Source organism: Magnolia sinica, chromosome 3, assembly GCF_029962835.1.
Source record: "Magnolia sinica isolate HGM2019 chromosome 3, MsV1, whole genome shotgun sequence".
Lineage (NCBI taxonomy): Eukaryota > Viridiplantae > Streptophyta > Magnoliopsida > Magnoliales > Magnoliaceae > Magnolia > Magnolia sinica.
In genome coordinates, this window is record NC_080575.1 from 119,837,557 (window position 1) to 119,849,789 (window position 12,233).

Below are 12,233 nucleotides of genomic sequence, written 5' to 3' on the forward strand. Positions count from 1 at the left end.
CATGTTACCAACATAATCAACATCCACACAGCTTAATGGTCTCTCCTCAAATTTCTCAAATGTTAAGACGTAGTTAGTCATACCTCGTATGTAACGAAGTAACCATTTCACAACCTCCTAGTGTTGCTTGTCGGGGTTTAACATGTATGTGCTCACAACACCCATTGTATGTGAGATATCCGATCTTATACAGACTATGGTATACATAGGACTACCAACTGTACTCAAGTAATGCACATAAGACATATACTGCTTTTTTTCATCAGACGTAGGATATTATTTTGAAGAAAGCCAAAAGTAAGCAGCGTTGGTGCTCACCAACTTAGCCTTATCAAGTTTGAACTTAATCAAGACCTTCTCAAGATACTCTTCTTGAGATAACCATAACCTACTCTTTTCTCTATCCCTATGTACATTAATGCCGAGAATCATTTTTACAACCTCCAAATCTTTCATCTTGAATGTCCTAGATAATTGAATCTTCAATGTATTGATTTCAGATATGCTATGACTGATGATAAGCATATCATCAACATACAATACCAAAATTATGAATTCCCTATCATTTAATGATATGAAGTAGACACGGTGATCGAACTCACTTATGATAAACCGTTGACTCAACATGAAAGAATCAAACTTTTTAGACCATTGCCTAGGTAACTATTTCGGGCCGTATAGCGACCATTTCAACTTGCAAACCTTATTCTCTACTCCCTATATCTCGAACCTTTTAGGTTGCTTCATATAAATTTGTTTCTCTAGTTTCCCGTGTAAAAAAGTTGTCTTCACATTCAATTATTTCAATTCAAAATTATATTGGGCAACCAAAAACAATACAAATTTGATAGATACTTGCTTCACGACTGGTGCGAATATCTTAACGAAGTCAATGCCTTCTTTCTGAGTATAGCCCTTTGTAACTAGTCTCGCCTTGTACCTAACCATTTTTTAATGAAAAATTCACTTACACCCAATCCTTTTTCATCCAATGGAAAGCTCCACTAACTCCTATGTTTAATTCTTGTAAGGAGAATCCATCTCATTATGCATCGTCGCCATTCACTTCTCAACAACTTAGTCATCTAATTCTTCCTACAAGGTAGATAGATCACCCTCATATGTAATGAGGGCAAATGTAACATTTGAGTCATCTCTGTATCTCATTGGTAACCTGCGATTTATCATTGTATTTCTCTTAACAGGTGGTGCAACCCCTCTTCCTGTTGCTCATCTTATTCAGGTATTTCACCTCTGTCTGTTACAACATCAACATCCAAATTTTTGGTTTCCTTGTGCTTGTTCTTCCGATACAAGAAACCTTTATTGAATTTGACATCACAACTAAATATGATTTTTCATAAAACTCGGTCGTACAACATATACCGTTTTTACTCCATCACCATAGATGACAAATACACTTTTTAGCATTTTGGTCTATCTTATCTCTTTTAACTAACAATACACAAGAGTAAGCATCACAACTAAATATGCGCAATCCCGAGTAATCAACTTCACGGCCACTCCATACTTCTAAGATTCTATAATCAATCGGCATAGATGGAGATCGATTCATTAAATAGGAAGTCATGTTAGTGGCATCGGCCCATAGCTCCTTCTGAACACAACGCTATTTAACATATTTTATTCTATTTTCAAAAGAGTCTGATTCATACACTTTGTCACACTATTCTGCTATATGTATGCCTTACCGTGTTATGTCTTATGATCCCCTCATCTTTACAAAACTGATTAAACTCTATAAAAATAAACTCTCAGTTGTTATCGATCCTTACAATTTTCAATTTCCGCTTCGACTGTTTTTCAACCATAACCTTTCATGATTTAAAAGTGGTAAACATGTCGGATTTATGTTTTAAAAAATAAACCCACATCTTTTTAGAGTGGTCATCAATAAATGTTATAAATAATGATGATCCTCCTCTAAAAACAACGGGCGACGTCCCCACACATTAGAATGCACATAGTTAAGTTGTTATTTACTAATATGTTTTCCAATTTTAAACGACAATCTTAATTGTTTACCGTATATGCAATGCTCACATATATCTAAATAAAAAAATTTAAAAGTAAGAATTAAATTATGATCGAGTAGTGCATTCATATCGCGCTCACTCATGTGGCTTAGGAACGCATGCACACACATGCTGATGTGGATTCTGCTACAAACGTTGCAGCTTCATCCGATATAGTGCTTCGAATCAATCTGTAAAGGTTTTTACTCATTTGTGCCTTCATAACTATGAGTGTCTCCTTCAAAACTTTCAGGATACCTTCATAACCGACGAATTTGCATCTGAGTACCTCAAGAGCTCTTAAAGATACCAGATCCTTCTTAAGATCTATAATGTACCTCACATCTGTCGGAGTACGCTCCACCTCATCGAACATTCTTATATGATTATAATAATCTTACAGTCATCATTACGTCCCATAAGAACTAGGGCACCATCATACTCATTGTACATGGCGAACCAACCCAATGAGAACATATGTGATACAATGCCCATATATTTAAAATCCACTCGCTATATAAGTGCTCGACCTTGAACACAAATAATACGTCGCATCCACTCATTTCCTTGCTGGATTCCGCTAAAATGGCCTCATTTAATGAAATATTTGAATTCTCATCTTTCTATATTTTGGGATTTGTGCAGTCCTTCATATGTCATGTCCCGGTATAATTACAACACTTTAACTTCTCTTTGCCCTATGACTTGGACCTTGATCATGACTTGCCCTTCTCTCATTTAGGTGGTCTTTCCTCTTATAACCAGTGCCCCTGAAGAAGTACATTTCCTACCATTATTCTTTATCTTCTGCTTTAATTGAAGGGCAAAGATAATAATATCGAGATCCAAGGTATCCCTATCATAGCACAGAGTATTCACCATATTCTCAAAAGAATTCGAAAGGAATGTCAACAACATTAGGGCTTTGTCTTCTTCATTGATCTTCGCTTCCACACATGTCAGTTTATAAACTAGTTTGTTAAAGACGCTGATGTGTTCAGAGCGATCCGACCCTTCCGTCATATTTGGAGTGTACATCTGTCTCTTCAAATATAGGAGATTGGAGAACAACTTTGTTATGTATATGCTCTCCAACCTCATCCATAGGCTTGTGGTAATTGTCTTATTAATAACATTGTAGAGGACTTCATCGACCAAACATAACTAACTTGGGTCAATTGCCCTCTGATGTAGGTCGTTCTAATCATCTTCCTTCATATTTAGTTTCAAGAAGTCTCACTTTGTTAAGGAGAGCCTGCGACACTCCTTGTTAAATTAGGAGGGCTTTCATCTCCAACCCCAATAATTTGAAGTTATTTTTTCTTATAGACTTCTCTGTCTTAATTCACATTCGATCCATTTAATTTCATGTCTCCTATTCAATCTAAACTTCCAACGTAAAGCCTACGCTCTAATACCACTTGTTGTGCACAACCACCACACGTTAGGGACACAAGCAACCTTAGAATTAACCAAACACACGAATAGAGAAATAAAAATCGAGCAATTACTGAAAAACACAGAATTTGTCTGAAAAAATCCATACGGGAAAAAACCATGACACCAAGTGACAAATGATTTACTATAATCGGAAAATTTACAAGAGATGGAATAACTTACAAAGAAAAAAACCTTAGTTTTTCCCTCGCAAAAGACCCTAGAAATCATGTAGGCACTCTCTACAAATACCTTAATCGTGTTTAGAAGCCCCCTTATATACTTACATACAAGATTAAGAAACTAAACCTTCACTTTTTAAAACTTGCACATTTCGTTCGGTTGACTGAAAAAATCATAGAAACTCTTGGTCAACTGAAGTCAAATCTTGGTCAATTAAGATCATCGAAGAGAGTTTTGGTCAACCCACTGGATAATATTAAAGGCATTTTCAACGCGTTATTTCTATTTCTCCAGTGTAAATATAGTGGGTGAGCACCCAAACACTACTTAGTTGCACGAACCAAACGTTTCCCTCCTTGATTTTTCTTTTCTTCTTTCCTTTTAAGCTTTAAGGGTCGTTTGGCACCATGGATTTAGGGGGATTTGAGGGAATTTCAAATCCCTTGGTTGTTTGGCATCATAAAGTAATCGAGGGTTTCAAATCCCCTTAAAGAGGGGGTTTGAAATCCACAGTGAGAGCTTTGATTACATCTAAAATCCTTCCAAGAGTTGCATGTGTAACATGTGTGTCATCGGATTATTATTCTACTGGGCACATGTCCCACTAATGATATCCCAAAACAATTAGATTATTAATTGCATAACTACAATTACTTTAATATGATGATAGTCCAAACATTGTCCATGTAAATCAACCATTAAAATTGTTGGTTAGTCACTTAGACATGATCTTGTGCTTGTGGCCCATCCAAGACTTGGAATTTCATCATTTTCGGGCAAAGCATATATTTCAGCGGGCTTATTACAACCTTTGTGTTAAACATTACATACGTCACTAATTAGAGATATTAAACTAGATTTAGTAATTAAATTCAAACCCTTGTAAATATACCATGCATAGATACTTTTGGATTAAAGTTGATTCCCAATTCATAGTGACAAACACAATAGGACTAGAAGGATGTCAAATCCAGGCTCCCAAACAAGCCTCTGGGTATCAGCAACATTTTACAAGGAATGAGTTTCGAGTAAAGGCAAGAAAGAGCTTTGCTAAGCCCACATGCCCGGGCTTCCTTCACGGAATGCATTGGGTGGGCTCATCATGTAGATGATCCGGCCCAGGGATCAGGTTGTCCGGCATGTGTGCACTGAAAAAGTAAACAGTTGCATATTTATATGTTTACAAATAGATGCCTCAGCGAACATTCAATGTATATGTTTACATAACTTTGGGGTGGACCGTCCAAATTTCTTCATGAAAGATAGAAATTTAATTTTTCATCCTTTCTAGACATAAATCCGTTGTAGTCTAGTTGGTTAGGATACTCGGCTCTCACCCGAGAGACCCGGGTTCAAGTCCCGGCAACGGAATTTTTTAAAATTTTTTGGCCCAACTGAAACGCAAGCGAAGTCATTTTGGTCGAAACAAAAGTAAGTGGTATTTTGGTAAATTGCAAACACCCGCGAGAGCAAAGTTTAGGAAGCAAAACCCTAGCCAGCCCAGTATTTAAAAGGTCGCCAGAGAGGAATCTAGAGTTTCTTTCATTTCTTCTGCCCTCCTTCGATCCCACAGCTGTTGTACCTTCTCCGTTAGAACAGATCAATGGTAGGACGCTCTCTCTCTCTCTCTCTCTCTCTCTCTCTCTCTCTCTCTGATTCAATTGCATTTTTTCCTCACTGCCCTCTTGTCTTGTGAGGAATTACAGGCATCGGAGAAGAAGCTCTCGAACCCGATGAGGGAGATAAAGGTCCAGAAGCTGGTTCTCAACATCTCCGTCGGTGAAAGCGGAGATCGTCTCACCCGAGCCGCGAAGGTTCATTTTTTCCCTCTCCTTATCTCTAATCTCGCACCATAGATGGTCGTCCCTTTCTTCTCATTCTAGGTTTGCCTTTTTAATATCTGTTCTCTGTTTATCGGGACTGTTCATCTGGTGGTCCGCCAAGGGGTCGTTTGGATGGTGGTAAATGGTTTACATTGTAAATGATTTACTAGTAAATCACTTAAAGGCTGTAAATGATTTACAATTTACAGCCTCTCTGTTTGGCTTTAAGTTGTAAATGATTTACCAGTAAATCATTTACAGTGTTTGGATAGCCTGTAAATGGTAAATGAAATCTGCTTTATAGGCTTTCATTCCAAAAAAAAAAAAAAAATGAAAAAAGAGCAGTTGCCATCTCCGCATTTACTAGTAAATGAAAACTCACCTTTGTTGCTGGTAAATGAGAAGGGGGTTTGGTAAATGATGTACTAGAAAATTAGAGCATCCAAAGACAAGTAGTAAATGATTTGCTAGTAAATCATTTACTACTTGCCCCATTTACCACCATCCAAATGACCCCTAACCCATACCCCACTTGTTGGCAACGCCACCGTACCATCTTTCCTGCACCAACTTGCATTTGTGTAGACATTACCACCATAAGATAGGTAGGTCCCACCAGTCACCATGAAGATCACCTTCCTCGAAATTCAGGCTGATCCAATCGCTAGGAGGGCCAAGCCCGTATATTGAATCAAGTCATTGGTTGTCCATCATTTCCGTCAATGCAGCCCACTTTGATCACAATGGCATGATTTTTGCCGTAGGAGACCCTGGATGTTGATTAAAACCATCGATTCCAACAGCGTGACCCACCTGATGATTGCAATGGCATGATTTTTGTCCTAGGTGATCTTCATGGTGAGGGCTGCAGTTTTCATGGCACTGATGTCCTATAGGCATTTTGACTGGAAAGATGTCATCACTTCTCATTTTACAATTTGGATGAGTTGTATCAAGTCTGCTTGAGACTTCAGGGGTCGTTTGGTACCCTCGAAAAGGAGCAGCAGCAGCACCCAAAAATAGTTTCTGAATTCCACAGAATTAAATTTCACGTTGCCAAACATTACTGAGAGAATCAGTTTCTTGGAAACAAATTAATACATTTTAGATTCCAGGTTCCTAAACGACCCCTTTACTTCCATGTATCGCACCAACTCTTCGGTGCTTGCAAGCAGTGAGCTGACTTGACTGAGTGGGACTTCCAAGGGGCATTCTGTTCGGACTGGGTCCTGGGTCCTGAATCATCTCATCTATTGCCATACTGAGTTGACTCAGTATTCAGATGATGTTCTAAACCTTAGTTGCCTGTGACATGTTTTACTGGAACTTGTGTTCAATAATTAGGATGGTCTTAAGGTGTAGATCCTGTTGTTTATTTATGCATTTTGAACAGTTTTATCTATATGAACAATGCGACTATTTGCTTGTCGAAGCTTTCATATGTTCATTGGATGTTTGAGGAAGATTGTATGTGAGTGTGTGCATGTATCTGTCACCTTCATGCTCTGTATAAAGGGAAAGTCCCTATCAAATTTCTTGATGCTTGATTTAATTTCCATCACATATGCATGCTGATAATGTGATACAGCTAGTTGAATTGTATCTGTTTTAGACACACTTGAATTTTGTTGTGTTTGGGAGGCATCATGTGATTTACTTGGGCCATCTTAGGTGAAGTAAACGAATATAAGATCAGATGATGATTTAGCATCATGATTTAAATAGCAGTGTTTGAGTTCGACTCGCATGGAGGCCTAACCAGTACAACTCACCTTGATTTGTTCTGTTTTAGTGTTTTGGTTCCATTCTGTTTCATTGCCCGCCAAGACCTAGACAACTTGGCCCAGTCAACTTGGTTTCAGATGATATTTAGAACCATGTTTTGTATTAGATCATTCTTTGGAAGCACTTTGCCTCTTTCATTTTCTTGTACTTTTCATGGATCCTGGCTTCTATTAGCATAGATGTTTTCTGCAAGCAGAGAAATACAAGCTATTACATGTCCTTTGATCCTAAAATGTTCTGTTGTTTATAGGTTTTGGAACAGCTGAGTGGACAAACACCGGTGTTCTCTAAGGGTAGGTTCTTTAATGGACTTATTTGCATTGATGGGTCACCTTGAGTGGAGTATCATTGTTTTTGTTTACGGTTGATGTTTCATTACAGCGAGATACACTGTTCGATCTTTTGGGATCAGGCGTAATGAAAAGATTGCTTGCTATGTCACTGTTAGAGGGGACAAAGCTATGCAACTTTTGGAGAGTGGGTTGAAAGTAAAAGAATACGAGCTGTTGAGAAGAAACTTTAGTGACACTGGGTGCTTCGGCTTTGGTATTCAGGAGCACATTGATCTTGGAATTAAGTAAGTTGGATCTTTTGTCATATGCACGTGTGTTTTTTTATTTTGTCCATTTGCGTATCATTGTTGCAAATAGCGTATGGGTTGACCATTGTGCAAACTGATGAGGGTTGCACATGTAGATTCTGAATGGAGCTCTACTATGCCCACACACATGTACAATAAAGCTCATGTTCACACCACACATATACCAGCATGGCATGAAAGGTCTGAGATCCCAATCCATCCACCAGAACGACACCGCTATATTGACGCCCTAGCCCGAGAATCAGGTTGACCCACTGGTCAGTTGGGGCACAGTTTGCAAAATAAATGGACAGCTTGGAAAAGCTTCACTGAAGTTTTCAACCCATTCACCTGTTTTGCAATATTGGGGTCCACATGCTGATTGGACTAGATTTTATTTCTGGGAAAACATGTGCAAGGTTGGACCAACCTGATGGATGGATTAGATCTCGCACGTATGTGTCATTCTGGCATGCGTGGTGTGTACACAAACATGTTGGAAAGTGGAGCGTAGGGCTTCCCCGAGATAGAAGGCCGAGTGCAGCGCTTTGCAAGGCAAGCAGATGGGAATTCTTCCTGTTTATGAATAAACCTCTCCTTTGCAGCCTTAAACTCTTGCTAAGCTGTGCTTAAGCGCCAGATAGCATTCCGGCGTCCGCCGAGCACAGCGAGGGCGCCAAGTCCTTGTCTGATCCAACCAAAGAGGTTGTATCATATATTTTATTATTATTATTATTATATTATTATTATGAGTATTCTTATTATGAATCATTTGATTTATGAAATTTATACATAGGATGGAGACATGGATGTTTGGGATGCTAAGCAAAGATGTGTGATTTAGTGGTTTTTTGGTCTGGGACAACCCAGACATGCAATAGGCAGGATCCACCATATATTTTACCATTCTTAAAAACCTGTCCATTCTAATAATCAGGTAGGTTACATGTACAAAACTAGGAATGGTTCAAAAAGAGGCTGCTAAGTCATTCAATATACTTGTGGTGGTGATTGGTGTACTGGGCTTGTTTTTCTTCTACATCAAGGAATATGGAAGATTTTCTATTGTCCATCCTCTTTCTAAAATTTTAAAAGATAATTTGTTTAGTCTTTTTGAGTGGTTTCCACTAAAAAAACTTTTTGGGTGGTAGTTTGATCTGTTGCACTATATTTCAGTATGGGATACTTGACCCCGCAACTCAGCTCCAAGTCGCAGCTCCAAGTCGAATCTCTCCTTTTGTATTTAATGAAAACATTGCAAAAGGTAACTGGGTGGGTAAGTGAAAACTTAAAAAAAAAGGGAAAATCCTAGTTAGTTTGGTTAATGCTTTAGTGCTGTTAGTCACAACATCACTATACTTAGGGGGAAAATCACAGCCCCTTGAAGGTATTATATTCACCTTCTCCAGCAATTTTAAAAAAAAAAAAAAGAAAAAAGAAAAAAGAACTGAAGATAGCCAGCTTACAACCCAATAGAGAGTCACACTTCTATCAAACTTCCTAGCAATGGGATTGTAGATTCAGATTGTAACAACCACCTAAGACGATCCTCAAAACCATTTGTCTGCGTGCTATTTATTACTAAACATTTAACATTGTATGGCCTAAAAGGCTTCTCCACAGTCTTTCAGTTGGTTTGGACACCTGAATGATCTTATAATTCTAGAACGAACAGAACAAGAAAATCATAATTCATGTATGGGATCTGAAATCTTAGTTATAGAAGGTCGTCCACATGCATACGTTGATTGCGCTTTTCCCCCTTACAGGTATGATCCATCAACAGGCATTTACGGCATGGACTTCTATGTGGTATTGGAACGACCAGGGTACCGCGTGGGCCGTCGCAGGAGGTGCAAGTCTCGTGTTGGGATCCAGCATCGGGTGGTCAAGGAGGATGCCATGAAATGGTTCCAGGTCAAATATGAGGGTGTTATCCTTAACAAGTCGCAAAACATAGGTTCCTAGAAATTGGCCTATTTATTTCGAATTTTGCGAGTTATGCTTACATATGATGCTGACAAGGAGATGGAACTCTTGCCTTCTCTTTTCTTCTCTTGTCTGTGTTCTTTGCGGGGATTTAGATCAGGTCTAGTTGTTTTTGCAGTTGCGCAGTTGGAATTAGTTCTATTTTACTAGATGATTTGTTTGTGTTGACGTTATTCCTTTGAAACATTTCAGATTGTGGGCCCCACTGGATGGTGAATAGCTCATAAGTAAGCATGACAAAATCCTGTCTGATGCTCTTAGATGTGGATTGCTCACATTGCAGAGTGGCATACAAAGATAACTGAATGCTGAGGGGCTGTTTGGATACTCTTAAGCAACCGGTTATCTATTAATTAACCATGTTTGGTTAACGATGGGAGATGGAAATGTTTTTGCTGCAGCTAATGTTTTAACCAAAAAGGGCCCAGTTATGATGATGCCCACTTATAATGATTGCCCATATTGATCATTGGCCCACAAATGCGCATTGCAATTATATAATTTTTAATGAAACTGTCCAAATGGTCCCAATTTGGATGGAACATAAAATAAAATAATTAGTGGAATTATATCTTTACTGATAGATGGTGCTTTTTATATTTAATTTCAATTCCAGAAGTCACTTTATTTTCTTGAGTTTGAAATTGCTCAAGGTTAACATGCAGTTTATCATGAGTTGAAAATTTTGCTTGGAATAAAACTCAAGTGGTCAACAGTTTAGTCAATGGTTCACTGACAAGTTACTTTTCAGCTTCAAGCGGATTGCGGCCGGGGGATTCACTTTCACCTTATGTGTTTGCGGTGTTAATGGAGACATTAGGTAGGATGATAGAGAGATGCAGGAGATTCACTTTCACCCTATTTGTTTGTGGTGTAATAATCTTTCAAAACTTGTCCATCTTCCTTCTACACATTGCTTAAGTGGAATTGTAAATTCAGAATAAAAGAGTGGAGTCTTTGAAGAGAAGTGGTGGGTAGGAAGTATGGGTTAGAGGAAGGGTATGGATGGCTAATTTTTTATTTTTATTTATTTTTAATTTTTTATTATTGATGTATATAGACCTTCGTTTATTTGGAAATTGGTGGCTTCACTGAAACATTAGTGTTAGGAATGGGAAGGATAATAGGTAGGTTTTGGAATGGGAAGGATAATAGGTAGGCTTTTTTGGGTAATGGGCAGGATATTATGTTTTGGGTAGATCTTTGGTTAGGTGATCGTGAGTCGAGTGTTTCCTCATTTAGCAGAGTTAAGTGAGTCAAGTGTTTCCCTGTTTAGCTGTATTTTGAAAGATGTGAATATATTGGTTGCTTGATGCATCTCTAGTGCGAAAGATGTGAATATATGGGTTGCTTGACGCATCTCTCACACTAGAGAGGAAATTATTTGAGCTTCTACACATAGAAGGAATTTGTATGATGAAGAGGTATAAGAGCTGGTTAAATTACTAAATATGTTGGGTAAAGTGCATCTCACAAGGTTAGAAAAAGATTCAATGATATGATTAAAAAAAAGTCGGGTAAATTCTTGGTAATTTTTATTATTATATAGAATTATCAGTGGGTGTGGGTGGTCTTGTACAGGTGGTGTGAGTCAAACAACTTGTAGCAATATGGTACTCCTTCAAAGGTGGTAGCTCTAGTAACAATATGGTACTCCTTCAAAGCTGATAGCTCTATCTTGATCATGTGATTGTAAGTTGAGGGAAGTGTTTTCCTGTTTAGTCATATTTTGAAAGATGTGAATATATCGATGCTAGATGCTTCTCTTATGCTAGAGAGGAAATTATTTGGGCTTCTCCACATAGAAGGAATTTGTATGATGAAGAGGTAGAAGAGTTGGTTAAATTACTAAATATGTTGAGTAAAGTTGATGAGAATATCGGAGCACCATATCAAAGGAGGGCTGAGATAGTCTCCTTATGACTAGACGACCATTACATGGGGGCTCACTTGGCCAAATTCACATTCCTAGTCACGTTAAAGACTCCATGTGCATGTTCGTATATATTTGAAGACCCTATATTGGGAAAATGTACATGGGTTGCATATAAAAGCTTGATGGACACATTGGACCGTTGGATCGAGTGGACACGATGATCGGATCGTTAGATCATCATCATTGGACATCTTGATCGTGAACTCCCGTATGTTACGAAATAGTTTAATTGTTTAGTTTGTTTACATGTTTCTTTATTTTTTGTATAGCTCATATTCGTGCTGAGAGTATGGAGTTATGAACAACTTTTAATTCGGTAGGAGTCTTTATGTTGAGAATCTTATTTGACCTTGACTATAAAGGGTTGGATGTCCTCACACTAGCCATTATGCATGTAATGAATGAAAGAGATTTCTCTCTTTTTGCTTTAAGATTGAGCAAAATTTCATGCTTTGATTGGATTG

At 38.1% G+C, this 12,233-nt stretch overlaps 1 protein-coding gene and 1 non-coding gene across 2 annotated transcripts; both read left to right on the forward strand.

Moving 5' to 3' along the window:
* Positions 1 to 4,954: 4,954 nt before the first annotated feature.
* TRNAE-CUC (transfer RNA glutamic acid (anticodon CUC)) lies at positions 4,955 to 5,027 on the forward strand. Its single transcript has one exon. It is a non-coding gene; the product is annotated as a tRNA-Glu (tRNA).
* Positions 5,028 to 5,110: 83 nt separating this feature from the next.
* On the forward strand, positions 5,111 to 10,093 carry LOC131240973 (large ribosomal subunit protein uL5-like). The gene is made up of 5 exons (XM_058239552.1): positions 5,111 to 5,262; positions 5,363 to 5,470; positions 7,515 to 7,557; positions 7,646 to 7,841; positions 9,614 to 10,093. Exons 1-5 carry the CDS (start codon positions 5,260 to 5,262, stop codon positions 9,810 to 9,812), a joined length of 549 nt encoding a protein of 182 aa, XP_058095535.1. The 5' UTR covers positions 5,111 to 5,259; the 3' UTR covers positions 9,813 to 10,093.
* Positions 10,094 to 12,233: the final 2,140 nt, after the last annotated feature.